Below are 26,417 nucleotides of genomic sequence, written 5' to 3'. Positions count from 1 at the left end.
AATTGTAAATTCCAAACCCTTCCGTGTAAATCTTACTCTTTTACCAATTTGCTGAAAAACATTCATAATCTACCTTAACTAATACAAATGATATCGTGACATAGGATTACCTTAAAAAAACCGCCTAGAAATGAAATCTTTATTTCTTCATTCGTTTGTCTATTTCTATTTAACTCTAGGAACGGAAAAAGAGATAATCCTATTTCTATCATTTTCAGACATTCATCTCGTGAACATTTGGATTCTGATTTTAAAACATATGTTTAATACTTTTAATTTTAAATGTAAAACCTCTAGCAAGGGGATGTTTTAATTTTACTTATTTCCGTAAGCATGCCCACGTGCTTTTTCTGCGTTGTTTATTTTGAGATATCCATAGGGTACATAACTGGTACCACTCAAATAGAGTTTTGATAATAAGGGATGAATGTTTGTTCTACTTTACCCTCGTTTATGTGACTTTAAAATATTTAGAAGATTGTATTATTTGCTTGGTTAGTTTCTCAGGAAATATGGGTACTTTTACCCCCGGTGTTTTCAGGTACGAATAGCGTGTTATAATCTGCCAGATATATTTTATTTGACGGATAGCAGAAAAACGTGTATCTTCACCTATAGATAACAGTATCTATTAGATAAATTAAACTTATCTCCCAGATATCCTATCTGGCGCCCGAACTGCCAAATAGTGCTTTATTTGTCGGATAAAAATTTGACGCATGAGCAAAGGCATGAGGATATATTGATTTTATTTGATATTTGACAAAATTGCTTAACATAACCAAGACATTGTTATTATTGAAGATTTCGTTTATTCCAATAAATTCGAATTTAGATTATTTGGAAAAGACTTACCTATTCTGAGTACGTAGGCTATAATCATTTTAGAACGTATGGGGTATAAACACCAATAAACACATTTAAATGGTGCAAAAAACTATTGTTGCTAGTGCCGGACTTTATAAGGACTGTTACAAAATAAAAAGAGTCTCTGTTTTGTTAGAGCATCAGAACAAAGAGAATGCATTAAGTTAGGATAATAGTGATAAAACAGTAATTTATAAATTATTTTATTTAAATCCTTTCAATTATAAACCATTACTACATATTATATAAAATGCTAATGTTTATCTGTGTCATCTCTACTGAAGTAACGACTTGCTCTAGAAAGTTGCTTTTTTTTACTAAAAGATAGCTAAATGGCTCTTCTAAAAACTGTCGTCGCCGGATTTTTTGTTTTTCATTTAATTAAAAAAAATAAGAAGTATTTCTTTTTCCTGATCTCGTGGCGGATGCGCCAGGCTTCAACTAGTTTCTAATAAAACTCTAAAGTAGGTAAAAAATAAATAAAACTTTTTAAATCAAACTATTTATTTCATTTTTAATTCGCATATCTTAATTCATTAATATTATAACAGGAACCTTATAAAGCCTGTTATTCAACTCACATTTGCTTTTATTTCTTTTGTGTTACAATTTTAGTTTAATTTCTTGCACTATGTACCTTATACCGTATGATCGAAAAAAAAACAGCGTCCAGTTGGCTGGGAAATGATGATCGATGATATTTCCCATATAAATTTACATATGAAATGACTCTCTCCATGCTGTTTTTTAAGTAACTCTCTAGCTAAACCTTGCTAAAACATCTGTATTGTGGTCCCTTGAATTCCAGTTAGTTCAACTGTGTTTAGACAAGAGCATTCCCGAGAGAAGTTCCATCACTTGGAATTCTTAAAAATAAAAGTAATACGACAAAATTGTTTTTATTTAATTTTTTTTATTAAATAATTTGTACCTATAATGTGTAAATGTAACAATTATTATAGGTACTATTCATTTATTATTATTAAGACAAAAGTATAAGTGCATTTATCTATTTTATAAAATAAAAACTCACCTTAATTACTATCATTAATGCTATCCTACCTATTTATTTACTATGAGAAGCCCTAGAACAACATATTTGTTATTACTAACAGTCTTATGCTATTTTTAATTTTCAATATTAATAACTTACCAGATGGTGGTTTTAGGATTGGTTTATAAATCTCTGCTTGCACTTCACCAGCTTCTTCCATATTTTCTATTATCAATTGTACTAAAATGTTAATATAATAAATATAACAGTAATATCATGTAATTAAACTATAAATTACTTACAGATTATTTTTTCTTGTTTTAATTTCTTATAAATCGCATTCCATCAAAAGATCTATTGCACCACCACCACTGCTGAAATTGAATTATCTTTCCCTTTTTCCATAAAGGTAAATTTAAATAGCCTATACCATAATAGGACTAGTTGGGAGTTGAACACAAAATATATTTTAGTTGAATTTTATTGTTTTTATTTTCATTATTTACAGGACTCATTTCAGTCCGTAAAATGTTTCTTTTTCGGCCTAGGCCGTAAAGGTCGTCATGGCAACCTTTATGGACTAAAATGTCTAAATTCGTTATTTGGTTGTTTTATTTTGTCATTCGAAATTTTCGACATGTCAAAATGCGATGAAATAAACAAACTCGTTACTAAGATATGAATTTATAAGCCAACTTTTTCAAACATTATAATTTCAAATATGGAAAATTTGCAAATATGCGTTCTAAAAAACTGTAAAAAGCGTATGACAAAAAATAGTGTATGTAACACGTACCTAAATTATGTTTTTTAGGACTCATCTACTATTTCGGACTCGGCTAACGCCTCGTCCGCAAACAGTAATGATTCGTCCTAAAAAACATCATTTTAGGTACTAGTTACATAAATAGCTATTAGTTGAATTTTATTGTTTTTATTTTCATTTTGACGATCTTTTGACAACTGAACAATAACCTCACTTTTTAATCTAACGATTTGAAATTCCGAGTGTCTGTCTCTGTCTCTTGTATCGACTTTTCATATATAACCATCTCAATTTCAGATATCTTATATTGGCAACACTTTCTCTACGGAGTGTCTACCGGTCCGTAGGCGGCCGTCCTCCAAATTGTTATTTATTGGATTATTTTGTATGAAAATACCCAAATGTTATATCCTATAGATATCAGGCTCTAGATTGTTTATCATTTAGATGGTTATTTGTTAGATAAAAGTTATTTATTTATAACTGAAGAGATCGCGCCTTAGAGAGATTATGTGTCTTTTAATATCAATAGATTATTTGCTTAGGCCTTTTAAAATTCGTTTGCCTATGTCGACTGATACCTTCAAAATTGAAATGGTCCCATCTTAGAATATCAAACCAAAAAAGATAAAATTTTACGAAGCTTGATATTATTCTATTACATATCTTAAGTATACCTATTTTTCATGGTCATTCTCCATATCTTTATATCTCTGATACGGAAGCAATATAATATGCTTTAAACAGTAGACATTTAAGATAAGATTCCCATATTGAATATTCAAGAAAAACAAAACAGTTTGTTACGTAAGCCCAAATACAATTATTCACAGGACCATATAATAACAAGGAAAAAACACACTGCATCAAAATTTATTGCAGTATGTCACATACTGTGTTTACCTAAGCGTATATAGTATACTTTCTCTACTTGTATTATTTCAATCTGCAATTCTCGACGCCACTGACTTTCTACCATTGTAAGTACTACCAGTCGCCTTCTTGGTTGGTTTTTCTTCGGCAGTACCGTACACCAAAAACATCATTACGTATAAGTAGAGTCACCTATTGGCAAACCGCCCAGTTGATAGTCAGCAGTGCGTTTGATCAGGTGAAAGTGACAAGACGAAGAAGTAGCCAAGTGCGCGTGCGCACTCAAGAAGTACCACGCAATATAAATATATTTAACGGGAGCCAAGTCACTCCTTGGCTAGTGACCGAGCCGTCATCGTCATGGATACGAAAATAATCTGGCTGTGCTTTCTATTGTTCGGCGTAGGTGAGTACACTTTTGACCTTCACAGTATTTTTTTGACATTTCGTGTTTTTTGGGACTCTTGGGTTGTTTAGATTTGTAAGAACAGGATGATGATCTTTCTTTCAAGGTCACAAAAATATGTTAATGCAAATAAAATCAAAATTCACAGGAAAGTATTTTTTTTAAATAAGACTTGGTTTATCTACAGGGTGTTCAAGTTTTTTTATCCGTTAAAAAAAATAGAGGCAAAAAAAATTGTTTTAAATTTATTTTTATGAATATACAGTGTGGTTCAATTATATTTCTACATTAAAGTTACTTTTTTTTGAATGAACTATAATTATTTTTGATGAGTGGATTTACCAAAAAGTGCTATAATATCATAGTGTATAATTAACGTTTATCAATTATTTATTTTACTGTTCTGTTCCAAAATATAAACTGGCAAATTCTTTATTTTTTTTTAATATGCTGAGTATATAATATGCTTGTAAACATTTATAAATGTTTATTTTAACAGTAAGACTGACAATATTATTTGTATAATGTTTTGTATTATCTTTTGTTTGTTTGTTTGTGTACCTTGTTTTTTTTTACTTTGTTTGTTAATTTACCTTTGTCTACAAATTGAAAATTTTTTTGACAATAAAGGCATTTATTTATTTATTATATATATGCTAGTTAGTTAAAAAAGGCGTCAAATACGACTGAGAATAACAATCGATGAAAATTTTGGCGAGGTCAATCTCTAAACGTCATTAACTAAAAATTGACATAAAACAGTACAAAATTGATGTAAAATAGTACCGGTCAAGTAATGATGTCTAGGGCTTGACTTCGCCAAAATTATCATTAATTGTCATTCCCCAGCTGTCTTTGACGCCATTTTTTTTTCGATCGCATGGTATTATAATAGTGTTTTTTCAGGGCTAAATTACTTTATATTGCATCGTATATACAGGGTGAGTCAAAACAATATATAGACTTTTTCTCCACCACCGACCGTTTCAATTTTGACACCCTGTATTTTATGACATAAATGATCGTAATCTTTATGCAACTGCATGCCTTGATAATTATTTTTTATATCCGAAATCGGTATTTATTCACTAACTTTCTGTTTTGGAACGATTGACGTTGTATCTAATTTTGACTCACCCTGTATACACCAAGGAATTTAGCCTATTTCGTTGTGATTAGTTCTGAAGAAAATACTAACATAAAATACCGTATGATCGAAAAAAAAACGGCGTCCAGTTGGCTTGGAAGTGAACATCGATGATATTATCTATATAATTTTAATTATAAATGAAAGCGATTTCCATTTCATAGCCATGGTTGACGCTGTTTTTTGTTTGGGAAGTTTTAAATTTGTAGAAAATTTAATATTAACCTGACCACTGTATACCGAGTATATATACAAATAATTACAAATGGTACATAGCAGAAATTTTATAGAGAATATTCGGATCTAAAGAAGAATATAAGAGCAGTTTATTACATAAAATACAACCTTGGGATAAAATAATATTTAAAACATTATTATTAAACATTATTAAAACATACTCAACTATTGCATGTATATTTTTAAAAACAAATTGAAATGAAAATCTGAAAGAGAGAAAATCTGATATGGAGGCTGATATTTTTCTTAACAGTGGGTTATCCTGCATACTGTTATACATAAATACTTTACTACTACTAAATCTCTACTTTAATCATTCATCAACAAATAATTTTCCTTGACAATCATTTCTCAATTTTTTTATGGAAATTACTCTTTCCAAAGTTTAGAATGAGAGGGCACACCAGTTTTTTTTATAATTTCTAATATTTATTTGTAATAAAATTCATAGTTTTTGACTTCTACCAATTGTCTTATTATTTCTAAAATTGTTCATAACGTATAAAATATTTTTTTGGAAAGCATAAACAAAATAAATATCAAGAAATCAAAAAATAGTTTACAGCCTGGCAAAGATAGACATAAATCTATGTATTTATGTAATATATAAATAAATAAATAAACCGTAGGTGTAAAAAACTTTCTTCCTTGTATAGATACATTCTTTCTCGCTCGTATAACAATTAATTCCAGTACTTATAAAAGAAGATTGCCTTGTCGAGTTTATATTTTCTGTAATAATTGCACGTTCCCAAGACATTTATTTCAGTTACTACTGCACAAAGAAATCCCTTGTCTGTCGAACTAACCTTGGAGATACAGGTTTGGTGGTTACATTAAATACAGGTACTACCAAAGTAAAAGTTCTCCATTCAAATTGATTAGGTAAAGCGTTAAAAACAATTTACATATTTTTCGGATTTACTTTTGATTTGTGACAAATAAATATGCACCTACGGATGAACAGAATTTGATCAGAATTTCAAATTGTCAATTTTTAATTCTGTTTTGTATTTTTGTACATATTGATATATTATAAAATCATCATCATCATTTCCAGCTTATTCAATCATTTCCAATGATGGTGTAGCCTCCCTCACACATTTATACAGGGTGCTACAAATTCGAGGTACGAGCATTGGTATCTCGGTAACCGTAAAAGATACGAACATGGTTAAATTGGGGCAATGTTGCGCTTTGGGATGTTCTCCAAGATGCCATCAAAAAAGTTTTAAAAATTTCAAGGATTGCTGACTTTTTTTGGAAAAAACTGATTTTTTTGAAAATCAATTTTATATTTTCCTGTCGTTACTTTTTAGAAAATCAAAAAACTAATTGCACATTCTCATAGCCACTCTATTAGGGCTATCTGGTAGTATTTTTAGATTTTCAAATTAGCTGATAATTTGTGAGATACAGAGGCCAACTATTTTGTTTAAATACGGACCTGCATTTTTTATCTCAGATTTTGAAAGAACTCGGTCTCCTGAGTACAATGATATGCCACATTTAATATTTTTTTTGGTTTGAGATTTGAACACAATTTATTTAAACTAATTTCAAGTCCGGCTCTGTTTTTTTTAATATTTAATCTATTCATCGTTACAATATTGAGCATTCAAACCTAACAATGACGTGGAGTAAAACATTGAATACGGAAAATCAAATGCAATAAAATAATTAATATAAATATCATATAATATAAACAATCAAATCATTTTCCCGGAAGATGGATTGGAAATGGTAGAGCAGTATAATGTCCAGCGAGGTTTCTGGACCTATCGCCTAGGGGTTACATTACTTGACGTCATTTGTAAAAGTGAAATCAATTCATCTAAACATTTACAATAAAGAAAGAGTACAAAATGACAAAATGCATTCTGAAGTATAAGAAGAAAGTTCAAGAGCTATAAATAAAATTGAACGAAAAATAAATTTGTGCAATAGGGAGGGTGGTCATTAGAAATATTATGCATATTATTAGATCGCACACTGAGATTTCAAATTCCAATTGGCTCGATTTTCCTCATTCAATGTTAATTAGCGCTGATCAATATTGTTGCGATAAATATAATCAGATTAAATAATTTAAGGAACCAGGGTCGGACTTGAAATTATTGTAAATAATAATTAAATAGTTTTGTTGCTGTTAAGGTAACCAAAACAAAAAAAAAAGTATAAAGTGTGGCATATCATTCTACTCAGGAAACCGAGTTCTTTCAAAATCTGAAATAAAAAATGCAGGTTCGTATTTAAAAAAATTATATTGGCCTCTGTATCTTACAAATTATCAGTTAATTTGAAAATCTAAAAATATCATCAGGTAGCCCTAATAAAGTGGCTATGAGAATGATCAATTCCTTTTTCGATTTTCTAAAAACTAACGACAGGAAAAAATAAAATTGATTTTCAAAAAAATCCGTTTTTCCAAAAAAACTTAGCAATCCCTAAAATTTTTAAAACTTTTTTGATGACATCTCAATACGCAACTTTGCCCCAATGTTCGTATCTATTACGGTTACCGAGATACCAATGCTCGTACCTCGAATTTGTAGCACCCTGTATACTCCCTTTGTAGTTGGGCCCTTTGTTGTCTATTGTTGGATATGTGGATCCAAGTTATCCCTGCTAAATTCCTAATATCATTGTCCAATCTTAGGTTTATTTATATGGTCCATCTGATATCCTTCTTGTCAGGTGTCCTGTCCATTGCCATTTGAGGGATTTGATTCGTTTTATGACATTTACGAAAATACCTCTAAATTTAAAAGGTTTTGAGAACTATAATGTTTGAAGTTTTCCTGCAAATTTCACATTGCACATAATTTTTTTTTATTTAGATCAAAAATAAAGAAATCTTTAAAAATATTATGTTATTCCAAAGTACCTATCAAAAACACAATGAAACTAGAAGTAGGACTTTAAAAATAATGATGATAAATAAACAAAGCAGCTACGAAATATTCAGGGACATTATGTATTCACCACTGGTCAGTGCAGTTAGAAAAAAAAACGGTACTACCAAGAAAAGCTTGAGACGTGACAGTTATAAGTAATTATTAGACACAGTGTAGTTTAAACAAGCGTAACCTAGCGTTATATTGACAAATTACAATGGTTTTTTACCTACAGTTTATAAAAATTAAAGTTAAAAATGCTAGTAATTAATTTTAATTAAATATAATCTTGAGGTTTAATGACATTATCCGATTGGCAAAACATCTGTGTTGTTACATAACTAAAAAGTGATTACGTTAATTTTATTTAATAATGTACTTAACAGAAACTTAAATAAAATTCATTTAATAAATTAAATAAATATATCAAATTCTCGTTTCTCCTTTTTCAAAATTAGAATTTCAAATCGGAACAAAATTAATTGTTGTATTTTTTACAACACAAATACCTCGGTGTCACTCCTTGTATGCTAATTCATTCCACTGCAATTACAAGACGTAAATTGAATAAGACTGTTATAAACAGCCTAACCTCCACCCCCCAAAGACCAACCTTGCCCAACCCTGGCTACGTCACAACCACAGATAATCGCTATATGCAAATGTCATTCGAGAGTTACGCCACTTGGTATTTGCGCGATTTTTGATCTATTGGAAATCAGTAATAAACATGAAGAAGATATTCTCGGAGATTCGCAGACATTTTGATAAACGATAAGTAAACGTTCGTCACGAGATTGAAAGGTCAGGGCCGTTAAACGGTGTTGGGATTGTCAAGGTGTGTTTACATTTCCAAAAAAAAAACGTAATTCAAACGTTTTTTCCAGCAACAAAACACTTTCATATTCATTAGCTGATTTACAAAGTAAATTATCTTGAGTTATTCTTAGAATTACACATAGATAAAGGAAAAAAATTGAACTGGAATGCTCAGCTTACCGCCAAAGCTTATAATTGTTTTGCGGTTGCTAAGAACAACTGCAAACAAGAACAGAAATAATTTTCTCTTGTCAAAGTCAGAATCTTCAAAAATTATGAAATCTTTTAAAATTTAAACTGCTCCTCATTAAAAAAAAATAACTAAAAGTGTTTGAAGCGTCCATTTTCAAAGTAATTATTCCTATATTGTGAGTTTAATTTAAATTTTATTTACTCAAACCCGTGATAAAGTGGCATCAAAAACTTAAAAAGCTGTGTGAACTGTGAACTGCAAAAACTATCGTGGATCTTTGGCATAACGTTGGTTCCAAATGTTTCAGAGGTATTTCATACATGTATACACTGTATTTTATTTAAAAAATCAAGAGAAAGTAATAATAAATTTGACTAAACAATATTTGACGACATAATTCCGAAAAAAGCCGAACCGCACCGAAATTATCAAAAGCTTTGGAGAGCGACCGTTGTAGGAATAGCGCCAAAAAATATTTACATTGTCCTTATGGGCACTTTTCAATCTAAACCTGTTTCCTTTATCTATAGTACACGTGCGCCAGCCAACAACTGACAACATTGCGATTTGATTTGACGTGCATGTTGAATAATAAATTTGAGGTTAAATTGTTTGCTTACTCCGTTTGTGAAAGCTTGTAATCAAATTTTAAATTTTAAATTGTTATCTTTCGATAATTTGTTCCATCATGGTCGTACCAGAACCTGGATTCGAAAAGGAGTCATATGGTGGCCCGGCGGTGTTGCCGCTTTTAAACATGCCAGGTGTGACAAATTATATTGAGATAGTCTCTCAATCATCACTTTTCTGTGTACCCAAAAAGTTAACTTCTCTATTTTGCTTTGTTTACTTTCCTTTAGGAAGAATGACGTTTACAAATATTACAGAAATACGCATTAGATCAATGTCAAAATGAAAAAATAAAAGTCTTGCATTGTTTCTTACATGCTTCGGTGGATATTTCTTATAAAGTAGTTGCATCTCATACACTTTCTTAAGAAACACAATAGCACACGATGTTAGTAATTATTTACTCTTAATAACCATAGTGAAATAATTATAAGGAACCAAGAAACAAGCCTTAAGAAAGTAGGTAGGTGTGTAGTTTCTTGTTTGCACAATGCTGTAATAAAATATTATTAAGTGAAATGATACTAGACTGTTGTAGCGATGTAGTATGTTTATTAAAATAAATTAAAGAAAATAGTTACTTTTTGCTGTACATTCTGTTAATTTGGTACTATTCCTCTATTACAAAATCGCCCATATTATTGGATAACGACGGGACATACTCCATGGTCAGTAAAACAGCAAGGTACTCTTTGTACCATGCACAATTTTCGTATTGAAAGCGCAAGTGAAAAAAGTTACTTAAAAACAAACCCAATCTGGGTCAGTCGAAAGTTGCGGTGTAAGATTTGATACAGAACAAGTTTCTATATACAGTGCGTTGCAATAAAACGAAAATAACTAGTCCTGAATATTATAAGACTCGTAAATTGGACGTTCGGTGATGATAGACGTACTCGTTCTTAAATGTCAATGCGATCTTTGAAGGATTTCTAGAAAAGAAAATATTTAGCTCAGATATTTCTCGCGGAATTTTTTTTTATTTTTTTTATAAGTCCTATAAGCACGGTGGCAGTTCCTCAATAAGACTCCTTAAGAATGACTTCCTTCTTAAGAAAAAAAAAATGATTTTTTTTCATTCTCTTTAATAATGCATTTTTACCTTGTTTATGAAAATATGTATTGTATAGAGATATAGAGAAGATATTATATGTTTATAAAGTCCATAAAAAGGCAAATTAAATGAGAATATAATATACAGGGTATCCCATTAAAAAAACATAATTTTGGCTCATCCCAGCGAAAATCTAGTTAAGCCACTGAATACTACCTTATAAATTCTATAGGACTAGTTTTCATCTACTCGATAAGTTATAAGACATATAGATTACGAGGGGACTCAAAAAATGCAACAATTTATTATATTGTATATAGTATTTCAGAAACTAATAGGGTTATGCCAGATCTGTGTATAGCATCTTTAGTTTCATAAAAAAGTAGCAATGTCAAAACCGCATCTTTGCACCTTCGCTCGAACACCGAGCAAGACATCCTGTAAAACATACGAAACTTGGACACCCTGTGTAAGCATCATATTTAACTCTTATACAATTCGTTCTTACGTAAAGAAAGATCATCATCCTCTTATTACTTACTTTCAATCAGATCCGCTTGGTTTAGTTTAAATCCAATTAAAAACCGCATTAAAGAACTCAACTAAAATGGTATCGTTTATTTGTTTAGCTTTTGCACAAGACGACCAAGATGCTGATGCCGATCCCACATCAGAAGAATTATGTCAAAACAGACCGGCTGATGAGTACTTTAGGTTAAGCACGGAGGGGGACTGCCGAGATGTAGTAAGGTAAGACAATATTCCTGTCATTTAAAATTAATTATTTTAGTTGTAGAATACTACTCACCGGCACAAAATTTCGCTACTCTAAAAATTTGACTAAGTTTAATGTTTCATAACTTTTTATTTTGTAGTCCGGTTTTTATAATTATGGTATTAGTTAGTAGATTAATTTGTTGACATTATTTTTTATTATTTTAATGTCTTATATTCTTCGGTTAGGTGGGTTTATACCGAGATGAAACAAAACGTTGTTTTTAGAAATAAATTCATAACACCGTGTTTAAAAAATGAAACGGGCATTTTGGATAAAAATACACTTTCCTGTAATCTTAGATAATATTCCTAACATTATATATTATCATTGATATTCATCAAGCCATAGATCAAGAAAACCTTTTACAAGAGCTAAGGCTAGAATTAACAAACAAACAAAACAAACAAATGACGCTTTATTGTGCAAAAAGCCAAAATAGCTTCATCGACAAAGCATTTACAAAACAAACAAAAGCACAAAAAAATATACAAATAATAAAAAATATACAATACAAATCATACAACTCAAAAAAATTTAAGTCATTAAAATTACAAATAGAACATACACGGACCATTGCAGAACACAAAAAAGGCGTATCAATAAAATTTTACAATAGGGAGATTGTAATTAATTACTCCGCGCAACGTGGGGCCTGACATTACCATGCCTCGGTTAGGGATTCCCACGAGAGTCTCGTTTTCGAGAGTCTCGTATGGTCTCGTCTCGTTTTCGAGACGAGACTCGAGACGAGACTTTTAATGGTCTCGTCTCGAGTCTCGTGTCTCGTACGAGAGTCTCGCAGGTGAACACTTGGAAAACCTTTACTTAAAAACCAACTTTTACTTAAGTTCCGAAGTACGTGTGAAGCAACTGATAATTCTCGGCAACTGACACCTGTATTGGATGTACCTACACGCTGGAATTCCAGTAATGATATGTTGCAAATAGCTCTTAAAGGCAGACATGGAGTCGGTGTATTATGTCAAAATGTTGTTGATTTAAAACCATATGCTCTTAGAGATGAAGAATGGATACTGCTAGAAGAAGTACACAAATTATTAATCAATTTTCAAATACTTACCTATGGTGGTTGTATGTATCAAAATACTAATAGATAATCTTGAGAGCAAAATATATGAATGGGACAGAAAAACAAATCGAACCCCTGTCGAAGTTGGTTTTCAGGCTGCGAGAGACAAAATACTAAAGCATTATCGTTAAACGAACTGGATTTATGCTGCAGTTTTAATTCTCGATCCACGTCATAAGTTAGAAACGTTTGATATGATAAAATGGGGCCAAGAATTAAAAGATAATTCGATTCAGAAATTTCAAGATATTTGTAAAGTCTATTTTCATCAATTAGAGGGACAACGTTCGACAGAAACAGCGGTAGCGCAACAAGAACGAGAAAATCCTGGACCTGAAAAGTCGGATTTTGTAATTGATTTTGATGCCTTGTACGCAGTAAATCCTACCCCTGCCGAAGGAGAATGGATGCAGGAGCTTCAAAAATACTATTCAATTCCCCGGTGTAATAAAGACACAGGTATATTACAATGGTGGAGGACTCATAGTTCTGAACTTCCCATTTTAAGTTTGACGGCATGAGATCTCTTGAGTATACCAGCTACCTCAGTCCCGGCGGAAAGGTTATTCTCTCGTGCTGCGTTAACCATTAGAAAACACAGAAATCGCCTTAATAATTTGCAGGATGTTTGTTATGCCTAAACGACTGGGTGAAAGACAAAAACTTAAGTTTTTGGTTTTTGTTTTGTGTTTACGTATTACTATGACATATATGATTTTTATGTCCAACCAAAACAAAACCAAACCAAACTTTGGGAACACGTGACTTGAGATTAATCTTTTTTTACACAAGTCCGCACCCTGAATGTTTATAGTAGTTGTAGCCTAATAAATATGCTAGTTGTCGTCTAATAATTGCTAATATGCTAGTTGTAGTCCAATGCTAGTTGTAGCCTAATAAATATCGATTAGTTAATAAAAAATAAACAAGAAAAATTAGATAAATTACAAAAATGTTCCGGTTTCTTTACAAATGTCACGTGATCCCAAGGTTATTTTGTACAAACTATAAATACATATCCCGTACTGGACTGGAACAAGCATGAGCAAGTGTATGCATGACGAAATTTCGATAGTTTCACGAGACTCTCGTACGAGACGCGAGAAGAGACGAGACTGGAGGCTCCGAGACGAGACTCGATACGAGACTTCTTATTTTATCGGCGAGACGAGACAAGACTATGAAAGTCTCGTCTCGTTGGTCTCGTGGGAATCACTAGCCTCGGTATAAACTGATTTCCAATGAAAGGAGCAAATGGAACAATAACTTCTTGGTCTTTCATTTTCAACAAATTCAAGATTGTAAAAATATTAGTACTTTATGTGTAGCTTATAAAAGAATAGAGATAATAATAATTCAAAATATGAAATATTAGGAATACATATAAAATTACAGCAAACTATTTTTTATCTAAAATGCCCATCCCATTTTTTCCACAGGGTGATTTGATTTACCCCAGTATAAAGCCACCTAACCGAAATATACTAGCCATTAAAACAATAAAAAATAATGCCAACAAATTTGTCTACAAACTGATACCATAATCATCAAAATCGGATTAGAAATTTAAAAGTTATGAAACATCAAACTTAATCAAAATATTAGGGTGGCAGAATTTTGTGCCGGGGAATTTATATTTTTAATAATTTTATTTTTTTTTTAAATGTTTATTTTCTTTCCTAATCCAGGTGCGATGCTAATAGCGATAATAACGGAGTCACTAGGCTGGCTTCAGTGCGATGTCCGGTCGGTCTGGCGTTCGACATCGATCGACAGACTTGCGATTGGAAAACGAACGTTAAAAATTGCGATAGAGTAGAGAGTAAGTCGATACAGAAGGAATGGTGACGATGACCTAAACCATAAATACTTTTATTTTGTGTTTTAAAACCTTTAAATTATTTGGCATAATGGAAAACAGATCCTCTTAAACAGACGAGTAGATATCATCATCGTCATTACCAGCCACTAAAGTCTACTGCTTGACGTAGGCCTCCCTGGTTTGCTTCCATAACTCCCTACCTTCAGCAATTTGCATATAGTTACTGTGGATATAAGTCGTGATGCCATCTGGTTGGACGACGGTCTCTGCTCCTGAATGCATAATGTCTTGGTCTCCATTCTATAATTTTCCTCATCCATTGATCATCGTTTAGAGCTCAAACGCACTGACGACCTGGTCGTTGGCTGGTCGCTGCATTGATATATTGCGTACATAGGTACGTCCAGATGAACGACCAGTTTCAGCAGGACTGTCAGATCTAACGATTTTTTACGTTTTACTAATTAAATTATACTGTTTTCAGAAATGTTAAAATATCCGAGTTAACTAAATAGCGAAGTTCCTATTCAAGAGCTTATTAAATGTTCTAATATTAAATAATGCATTTTATATATTAGTGGTAGTTACAGCAGGATAATTAGTATAATTTTCACACATTGTAGAGGAAGAAAAAAAAAAGATTATATAGGGCAGATCAAAAAGAAACTTTATATACCATGCTGGCAACTGTTATGTTTGGGTCGGTATATAGATGTGTGGAAGTAAATCGCATAGGGATCTTATTAAGTCGGAGTGAGAGAAATACGACTGTGTGCTGTTGCGTTGTTGCTGGTACGCCTTTCCCTGTCAAGTAAAGTAAAATCACGATCGCAAACCGCTTTTTTTAAGACTTTTTTTTCGGAAAGGTAACTAGATAAAATCATTAGATATGTTTCTAAGCGTCTGAAATGCAATTATAAGAATATCGTTAGGGTAGCCACTTTTTTATAACGAGAAAACGTCAGTAATCGCGATAATTTAAAAACTGAACATAACACGCCATAACTTAAGAACCACTTTATATATTGAAGCTTTGTTTATTTTGAAGATCGGATCATTTACATTATGTTTACATAAGAAAAATTCGATAAGGTTGTTTTTTTTTCAATTTTAAAATTTAAACAACCCATCTATTTATTTTTAGTGCATAGCAGTTTTCAGAAATCGTGTAACTTTTTTATTTATAAATATTTTTGCATACTGTATGCGAAGAAAGTTTTTGAAACACTAAAATCAATTATTTCTAATAGATTTTGAGATATCGATTTTTGAATTCAGAGTTCTAATAGCACGACCACTGTCGAACACCAACCCAATTCCACTTATTTTTACCAAAAACGCAAGTGTTTCTAACTTGCACTTAAAAATTTTCATGCTATAGGGAAAATTACAACGACTCGTTAATAAATAGACAAATAAAGTATCACGAGACGTAATTAAATCATGAAGCTGAACGCATAATGTACACCTTTCCCTAGAACTTTGGGGTACTGACAGAGGTAAAGATTGGGTCAACCTATGTCAACCGGTGAACTGCGATAAATTTGCTATATCCCCTTCCCCGTCTCTTAGCAAAGTGCACAGTTTCTCGGTTTATTTCATATGTTTGGCAACGTGTTTATTGTTCCCTCTTTGTTCATTACATTATAAACGCCATTGTACCCTTGTTACATACGGAAATCTCGACCCAAGACCGGCCATCTCGGCCAGCCCTTAGTGTGTTTTTTTTTTTACCATTGTAACTCGTCATATAAAAATGTTTTGAATTTTTACTAGAATCGACCCAATTTGATCTAGTCTGTATATTATTTCTTTTGTTTTTCTGCACGCGTGCAAAAACAACACTAAAACACTATATTTTATAGAAAATTTTGCGTTGTATTTGAGGGATTTCATCTGAAAAATTATTAATTTGGAAGAAAAGCGGCAGAAAATAATATTATTTTAGTGACTACTGGTCGCAGCGACCAGCCAACGGCCAGGCTTGGTCTTTGGTTGATATTATGGTATAACAGCAGCGACCAGGTTGTCAATGCGTTTGAGCTCTTTGTGTTATTCTGATTGATAGTATAGGATGATATATTGATGATATATTGTATATATAGTATATGATATTGAGTGGATATTTTGACGACGTTCCGTGCACTACGAAACCACATCATCAATGAATCAAATAAAAACATCGTCCGATTTAAATGAAATTTGGTATGTCGATAGATTGGACCAAGACCAACGTGACCGTCTACGACAAGTGTCACTGTGACGGTTGGTTTTGACATAAGAAATGTCTAAAGTTGATGTCGTCCGATCGCGACCAAATTTGGTGGGTAGTCCATGTGAGCAACAGTGCAAACGGTCCCACCCAGTAAATTTCGATTCGACGTTTCATTAACATTTTCATTTGGGTGGGACTAACGATTTGATATTGAAGAAAAATGTGGGTCGATTTCGGCATAATCCGGAGTTTAACCATAGTTTTTTTATTGCAAATAATTAATCTTCATACAATTTTATGACACCCTTATTTAACTTCAATTTCATCCCATTTTTTTTTTAATTAATCAATATCAAGAATTTCAAATTTACACCATTCAATTAACACCCTTCATTACAAAAATAATAAAGAGGGTACAATAAAACAAAATTGAAAACTCAAAGTATTTAACGCCAATCGCAAAATCCACAAAATACAAATCTAACCTCGAATCATCGAATGCCTCGAATATCTGAACAACTTTGGTAGTGTTTAGTGCTTCAATAAAAATGGTAGTAATCTATTAATTATAAAAATTTAAGTTTTAATTTCTAGTAGTAAAAAATATAAAAGTGAATTTAATATTGGGGTAATAAAGAATAATCACACATAAAAACGTATTTTTTAACGACCTTAATAAAAATAGAAAAATCTAACGTGATTTTAAGATATATGGTGTAAATATGGTAGCAGAGAACTAGACACGCCATAATATTATTCTTCAGAGGCTTGCACTTCTGTCAACTATTCAGTCAAATGCTGATAAATAAGGTCACAATTTTCTACGCCAGTGAAATTTGTATTGAGAATTTGATTTATTATTTATTTGAGGGAGTACTTTTTATTTATTTTTATGATAATTTTTTTATTGAGGGAGTACTTTTTAATCACTTCAATTGAATTTTATATTAAAAATAACAAAAAATTATTATGGTTAAACACCGGATTGGGGACGGGCTACAGGATGGACCCCTCGACCTTTCGAACCGATGCCTCTAATCTACGTGCCTCTGTCTCTAATAGACGAAATCATCAGGATTTTTGTTAATTATGGGTCGATTGGACCAAACTCGGCACGTGGATAGAGCTACCTGAATGGAATTCAGACGGACAGACAGTTTACTTCAAATATGCGCACATAGTGCACGCACAATTTTTTTTGTTGGACAAATTTTCTTGATTGCTATATAATTTAGAGTAAATAACCTAAATAGATAAAATTAAATTGATGATATGTTCTCCAAATTCATGGTCACCGTTCCTTGGTCAAAGCAAAATTAATCTTAAGCGACATTTTGACGTACAGGTGTACGAAATCTGGTTTGAAACAAATCACTTGTCCCAGCGGATTGGCGTTTGACATCGATAAGCAAACTTGTGACTGGAAAGGCAAAGTCACGAATTGCGATAAGCTGGAAAGTAAGTCGTCGTGAAAGGTGCTGCGGCGCGGTGAAGGAACTTTATCGGTTTGGATACGGATGGTGCCAGAATCGTGCGATATTTGGGGCAAATCTACCGAAAAAAAACTTTATCTAGATATCTACAGGGTCCGGCAATAGTGCGTCGGGCATCTGCAGCTCCTAGAATAAAAAACTGGAGAATTTTGTTTAAGTGCAAACCTAAAGTATGTACCAGGATGTATTTCAGGAAAATATTTTAACTTCTATAGGGTGGCTCAAAAAAGTGTGAGTGGACCTGGATGATTTTTTTTTAAATGGAACACCCTGTATATTATTGCATCTTTGGCTTCCTTTCAGATCACTTTACATAACCCTAAGATATGAATAAATACATTTCGATAGTATCAGAGATATTAAAAAATAAATCAAAGATGTATATTTTTCAGCCCTTCTTAAAAAAATTATTAAAAATACAAGAACTGTTTTGAAATCAAAACTATATTAGGTATTTACTTTAGATGGTCTGTTCTTACTTTGCTATAAATATGGTAATCGTAAATCATACAGGATGTTCAATATTCTACGCCAAACTTTCTAAAATATAAAATATTTTTTCTTTGTTTTTTTAAATGGAACACCCCGTATATTATTTTTTTATTAAACGGAGAATTAAAAAATAAACATTTTCTGTATTTAGAGTATTTCAAAATTTTCAATGGTTTCGCAGATACACGCAGTATTATTTCATATGGCGCTTTCAATGGTAAAATACGAGTGAAAAATCATTGGGTGGCTTTGATAAAAATTTACTGTGGAAAATGCCATATGAAATATAAAACTGCAAATATCTGCGAAACCGTTAAAAATTTTGAAATACTCTAAACACAAAAAATGTCCATTTTCTAATTCTCCGTCTATTCTATTGATAGAATAATATACAGGGTGTTCCATTGAAAAAAACGAAGAAAAATTGTTTTATATTTTAGAAAGTTTGGTGTAGAATTTTGAACATTCTGCAAAATTTAGGATTATCATATTTATAACAAAGTAAGTGCAGCCTATCAAAAGTAAATACCTAATATAGTTTTGATTTCAGAACAGTTCCTGTATTTTTAATATTTTTTTTAAGAAGGGTTGAAAAATATATATTTTTGGTTTATTTTTTAATATCTCTGAAACTAATTGAAATAGATTTACTCATAACCTTAGGATTATGTAAAGTGATCTGAAAGGAAGCCAAAAATGCAATAATATACAGGGTGTTCTATTTAAAAAAAGTCATCCAGATCCACTCACACTTTTTTGAGCCACCCTATAGAAGTTAAAATATTTTCCGGAAATACATCCTGGTACATACTTTAGGTTTGCACTAAAACAAAATTCTCAAGTTTTTTATTCTAGGAGCTACAGATGCCCGACGCACTATTGCCGGACCCTGTATAAGCTTTCAATTAATAAATTAAAAACCGAAAGCTCAAAAAAGAACACTAAGAATTATCGTTAATTTCCCTATTCATTCTCAAGTAGTATTTTTGGACACTTTTTAGGTAACATTTCTAATAGTTGTGTCTGTTTCTTGACACAAAATGGAAACGGTATGCCACAAAATGTTTCGATTCGGAATCAAAAGTTTCAGAGGAAATGTATCGAAACATTTTCAGCAAATTGTGTCCAAGATTTTCCCGTTTTCAACAGCCACTGTTTCTAAATGTGAAGAAACAAAATACCAAACTAAAATAGTCTATACAGGGTGGTCCGAACTGTATTCCGGAAACTTCGGAAGCATATTCTACACATTAAAATAAGTAAAAAAGTTCGTATAAATGTATGTCCTAAAATGCTTAGTTTCAGAGATACAGGGTGTAGAAGTTTCATTTTTATTTCGATTTTTTCTAAATAATTTCTGAAGTAACGTCAATATTTGGACGAAAATTGGTGTCTGGGAGTTTTTTGACATGAGAAATTTGATTTTGATGTCAATATGATTCCTACTAGTAGAGGGCGCCACCTACATATGTTTTGACTGTTTTGAAGCATAATAACTTTTTGTCCTTACCTGTATAAAACTACCGAGTGAAAAATTTACATCTCTATGATTTTTTACGTCAAAAATATCTTTTTGTAAAAATCGCTACGAGCAACCGTTCTCAAGATATTTACAATGGCAATAGTCAATACATGTCATTAGTGACCAAAAATAAACACGTTGAGTAGATAGTTATTTCACTGAAATAATAAATTTGGGAAAATTTTATTTTTTTAAATTAATCATAAGTTTTTCTGCAAAAAATGACGATAAAACAGTTTCTGTTGAACTTTTAGCACAAAATATTTCAAATTTATGATTTCAGTCTAATATTACCTAACCTAACCTAACCAAATCAACACGTCTAATTTATGTCAATGATGACAGGTATTGATAATTTAGATTCCAGATATCTCGAAAACCATTACTCATCTCGATTTTTACCAAGAGACCTTTTTCACGTGGAAAACGTCGTAAATGTATATTTTTTTACTTAGTAGTTTTATACAGGTACGGACGAAAAGGTACTACTCTTCAAACCAGTTAAAAAATATGTAGGTGGCGCTCTCTACTAGTAGGAGTCATATTGACATCAAAATCAAATTTCTCATGATAAAAAACTCCCAGCCACCAATTTTCATCGAAATATTGACGTTACTTCAGAAATTATTTGGAAAAAATCGAAATAAAAATGAAACTTCTACACCCTGTATCTCCGGAACTAAGCATTTTAGGACATACATTTATACGAACATTTTTACTGAATTTTATCTGCAGAATATGCTGCCGAAGTTTCCCGGAATACAGTTCGTACCACCCTGTATACAGGGTTGTTCACCACATACGACACGGAGTATTGTAGCTAAACGATTAGATTTTTACAAATTGTAAGTTTTGAGTTCGTTGAAGGACTATTAGAGCTACAATTTAAAAATATTTTTACAAGATACAGAGTGTCCCAAATAAGTAAAAAATATTATACTTGTATTTTTTTAAATGGAACACCCTGTATATTATTCTATTTTTGGATTCTACGATTGAAATAAAGGTAAATTTGATTAAGGTTTATCACACTTAAACCTTACCGTTTTTGAAATATTTTCATTTTTATGAAATTGCAGTAAAAATTTTAAGGCTTCATTTCTCCAAATGTATCAAAGTTTTTAATACTAAATATTTACTGAAGATTATTTATTAATCAGATATTGTGTTTTAATAATAAAAATTTTACCACCTTATAGAGAGTGTCCAAAAATTTATATTAAATAATTACTAGCTTTAAACGGCAATAACTTGTTTAATTTAAACGGAACACCCTATATATTTTACGTGAATCAGATGCACAATGTAACTGTCTATCAAATTGTGTTATACTATTTTTTACCCATCTCTTCAAGTGTTCGTAGAAAATAGTTCTTATAATTTAGACCTCATTTATCACTATACCCATGGAATATTGACATTTCAGATTTTTTTAAAGCAACATATATGTACAAAATGTATTGCAAGCCCATTGGTATACAAAAAAAAATATTTAAATCTTTGTGAAAGAGTATACCTATTAAATTAATTAAATTTATTAATTTATTAATTAAATATACATACCACCATTATTTCCGACCAAAAATTAGTCAATTACATACTTTTAAATTGTTTTAATTAATATAATATTCTAAATAAATGTGAATTTGGCTCAGAAATCAATATAATAATAAGTTATGAAAATGAACGTCTCTGTTTTTATAAACAAGCATTCGTCAAAAAATGAAATAAAATTTATAAAGTGTTACTTTTTACAACACTGCCTAATACACACACAAAATTCAGTTTTTTAGTATTTGGAGCAATTATTATTAATAAATGTAAACAGTCAATTAATGTAGTTTGAATACTGGGATCATATTAATTGGTCCTCTTTAACAAACAATATTTAAACAGTTTTTTTTTTATTTTTTAATGAAATAAGCGAACTATATCGACAATAGTAGTATCTGTACTCTTTGAAAATTTGTTACATCTTTAAAAATAATCTAAAATGTCAATATTTCATGGGTATAGTGATAAATGAGGTCTAAATTATAAGAAAATGCATTTTCTACGAAAACTTGAAGAAATAGGTAAAAAATGGTATAATACAATTTGATAGACAATTACATTGTGCATCTGATTCACGTAAAATATATAGGGTGTTCTATTTAAATTAAACAAGTTATTGCCGTTTAAAGCTAGTAATTATTTAATATAAATTTCTGGACACTCTGTATAAGGTAGTAAAATTTTTATTATTGCAACACAATATCTGATCAATAAATAATCTTCAGTAAATATTTAGTATTAAAAACTTTGATACCCTTGGAGAAATAAAGCCTTAATTTTTTTACAGCAATTTCATAAAATTGAAAATATTTCAAAAACGGTAAGGTTTAAGTGTGATAAACCTTAATCAAATTTACATTTATTTCAACCGTAGAATCTAAAAATAGAATAATATACAAGGTGTTCCATTTAAAAAAATACAACTATAACATTTTTTACTTATTTGGGACACTCTTATCTTGTAAAAATATTTTTAAATTGTAGCTCTAATACACCTTCAACGAACCCAAAACTTACAATTTGTAAAAATCTAATCGTTTAGCTACAATATTCCGCGTCGTATGTGGTGAACAACCCTGTATATGTATACCTGTACATATGTATATATATATATATATATATATATATATATATATATATATATATATATATATATATATATATATACATACCTGTATATACTGATGATTTTTTTCATTATATGGTATAAATAATATATCAACAATCTATTAATACTGAGTTTTATTGAGTTTCGTTCATTGTTATCTCTAGCATAGAAAGCATTTCATTTATTTCATTAAAAAAGTAGGTTTTATTATATATATTAAAAAAAAAAGGTTTTTAACTTTGCGTAGCCAGATTTTGCCACAAATATCGCCGCCAACAAAATTATAATTTTAAAGAATATCGAAATCCAATGGTAGAGATGCTGTAAAAGTATAGTAGAAAGTAGATACCTATAACCCACCATACTAACTAACTTAGCTAACAGCTGTTTTGTATTCTAAACAAGCACACATTTCCTTTATACCTATGACGAATTTTTGCATGAGCCTATGTAACACAAATTAATGGATACGATTATACAGAAGCGATAATACTGAATAATATATACGAGATAAAATTTTACTTTCACTCTTATGCTTCCTTCTAAATTGTGTAGTACTTTTTCTTGTATCGACTATTATCTCAAAAGAATTTCAGTATTATTAAATCTTTGTTATATCGTATCTTTTCTATTTCATTATACGGGGTGAGAAATTTTTTAAGAGAAGACTTTAACAGTTGATAGAGAAACTGATTTTAAGAAGAACAAAGTCATATCAACACTGTGTCTAAGATGTAAGGTGCCAAAAATAATTGAAAAATAAAAAAGCTAGTTTTTTTAAACTTTCGTCTCAATTTTTAAATATTCTTCACTTTTGATACTATGTTGATATGAAGTTTTTTTTTTAAATGAGTCCAAACTGTCGACTATTTTAAGGTACTCCTTCTAAAAAGTGGACCACCCTGTAGATTCAGGGTTTGACTGTGGTATGTTAATAATACTAAACCTACTTTTGCATGTGATTGTACAACATTTACACCATACTTGCACTTGACAACAATAACTCGTTTTCTATTTTGTTATTCTGTTGCATGAATACCTCACTCGTTAAGTCACTACATACTACCTACCCACATACTATTTCTACCATATTTCTCCATCCTAAATTTATTTCTTTATTTCTATTCTTATTCAGTAGATTCATTCTTTAGAAATGTTAGTAAAAAGCATGATTTTTTTTCTTTCAATCTGCATGGTCTAAATAAAACAACTCCATATTTGTTTCTACTCAATTCATAGACCATTATTTTTGTGTATCAGTAATTAGTATTTTTGTGTTGTCTTAACCTATTAATTTTCTCTTTTTTGTATGTGTTAATTATATCTAACTTATTACTGTGTTACTTTCATTTCCATTCTTGTTTAGCCTTTTACTGTTTACAATGTCTACTTTCTATTTCGAACAAGTGTATAAACGTGTAAATAATGTAAAAAAACGCCAATCAGATTTAGAAGGTAATGATAAATAATGCACAATAAACGAACTTGCCTAGTAATTATCAAAATACGATTCAAATTTTACCATATATAAAGATTACTATTTCGAGTAAAATTACATTTGATTATGCATTATTTTTACAAAACCACAAACCACACAAAAACCTGTACAGATACCCGGAGTGAAAGTTAAACCAAACCAAAATATATCTAACGCAACGACTATAATTAATTTTTAGAACCAAGAAAAGTACTTCCCATACTTAAAACTGACGAACCAGTATGCCCTGATGGAAAATTATCTTGTGGAAATGGCGAATGTATCGACAAGGAACTGTTCTGTAATGGAAAACCAGACTGTAAAGATGAATCTGACGAAAACTCTTGCTGTAAGTATGAAATAAAACGTTTTAATCTCAAAAAATTACCAAAAATTTTCCCCAGCTGTCGAGACAGACCCTAACAGAGCCCCAGACTGTGACCCCACCCAATGTGCATTGCCTGACTGCTTCTGTTCAGCTGACGGTACCAGAATTCCTGGAGCTCTTGAACCAGCCAACGTACCTCAAATGATAACTATCACATTCAATGGCGCTGTCAACGTTGACAACATCGACCTTTACGAAGAAATCTTCAACGGTCAAAGAAACAACCCCAACGGCTGTCAAATCAGAGGAACATACTTTGTTTCGCACAAATACACCAACTATTCTGCTGTACAAGACTTGCACAGGAAGGGACACGAAATTGCTGTGTTTTCGCTGACTCACAAAGAAGATCCTAACTACTGGAGTCAGGGTTCTTACGATGATTGGTTAGCTGAGATGGCTGGTTCTAGACTGATTATTGAGAGGTTTGCTAATATTACTGACGGTACGATTATTGGAGTGCGTGCTCCTTACTTGAGAGTCGGAGGAAACAAACAATTTGAAATGATGACTGACCAATTCTTCGTTTATGACGCTTCAATAACTGCTTCCTTGGGACGTGTACCTATCTGGCCTTACACCCTGTACTTCAGAATGCCCCACAAATGTAACGGAAACGCTCACAACTGTCCTTCCAGGTCTCATCCAGTTTGGGAAATTGTCATGAACGAACTTGACAGACGTGACGACCCTACTTTTGATGAATCTCTTCCGGGTTGTCACATGGTAGACTCTTGCTCAAATATCCAAACTGGTGATCAATTCGCTCGTCTCTTGAGGCATAACTTCAACCGTCACTTCAACAGCAACCGTGCTCCATTAGGTCTCCATTTCCACGCTTCCTGGATCAAGAGCAAGAAGGAATTCAAAGAGGAACTGATCAAGTTCATAGAAGAGATGTTGGGACGTAATGATGTGTACTTCGTCACCAACTTACAGGTTATCCAGTGGATGCAGAACCCTACAGAACTCAACGGTTTGAGGGACTTCCAGGAATGGAAGGAGAAATGTGATATCAAAGGGCAGCCTTACTGTTCTCTGCCAAATTCCTGTGCTTTGACGACAAGAGAGTTGCCTGGTGAGACATTGCGTCTGTTTACTTGTATGGAATGCCCCAACAACTACCCATGGCTGTTGGATCCCACGGGAGATGGGTTCTCGGTTAGAAAATAAGTTATTTATTATATTATCGTTTCTAGGAAGTGTTTAAGTAATTTAAAAGACTTGTAAATAGCTACTTTAATTTTCTACTTATCTGGACTTTTAGAAATAAACTTGTTAGATAGGTTTATTACCTCCAAACTTTTCTACAGAGCAAAACAAATAACAGTAGTATTTTTTTTATAAAATATTTGTTATAAAATAAAATTTTAAATTAAGTGGTAGTTTTATTAATAGAGTATATATATACAGGGTGTTTCAAAACAAATGCGAAAAACTTCAGGGGGTGATTCCTTGTTCAAAATAAAGGGTAGTTTGCTTCATAAACGTTGGGTCAAAAGTCAACCATTAGGGAGATATTGCGGTACAAAGATGGCGGAAAAATAATGTTTTTATTTTTTATCTTGAAAACGAAAAGAGATAGACTAATAAAA

At 31.5% G+C, this 26,417-nt stretch overlaps 1 protein-coding gene across 4 annotated transcripts in view; it reads left to right on the top strand.

The window, feature by feature from the left end:
- LOC115887268 overlaps nucleotides 1-26,201 on the top strand; it is a 27,354-nt gene extending 1,153 nt beyond the window's left edge. The window contains exons 1-5 of one of the 4 annotated variants that reach the window (XM_030906654.1): nucleotides 3,701-3,906; nucleotides 11,513-11,633; nucleotides 18,134-18,246; nucleotides 24,634-24,783; nucleotides 24,839-26,201. In XM_030906654.1, the coding sequence (XP_030762514.1) occupies nucleotides 3,861-3,906; nucleotides 11,513-11,633; nucleotides 18,134-18,246; nucleotides 24,634-24,783; nucleotides 24,839-25,995 (1,587 nt within the window). In that variant the 5' untranslated portion in view covers nucleotides 3,701-3,860 and the 3' untranslated portion in view covers nucleotides 25,996-26,201. Of the gene's footprint in view, nucleotides 1-3,700; nucleotides 3,907-11,512; nucleotides 11,634-14,439; nucleotides 14,574-18,133; nucleotides 18,247-24,633; nucleotides 24,784-24,838 lie in introns of those variants that run through there. The other 3 variants (XM_030906652.1, XM_030906655.1, XM_030906653.1) reach the window with 3 other exon arrangements.
- The last annotated feature ends 216 nt before the right edge of the window (nucleotides 26,202-26,417 follow it).

The sequence above is a fragment of the Sitophilus oryzae genome, unplaced genomic scaffold, assembly GCF_002938485.1.
Source record: "Sitophilus oryzae breed Bouriz unplaced genomic scaffold, Soryzae_2.0 scaffold_560_pilon_pilon, whole genome shotgun sequence".
Taxonomy (NCBI): Eukaryota; Metazoa; Arthropoda; class Insecta; order Coleoptera; family Curculionidae; genus Sitophilus; species Sitophilus oryzae.
This window is presented reverse-complemented; position numbering and strand designations above follow the sequence as displayed.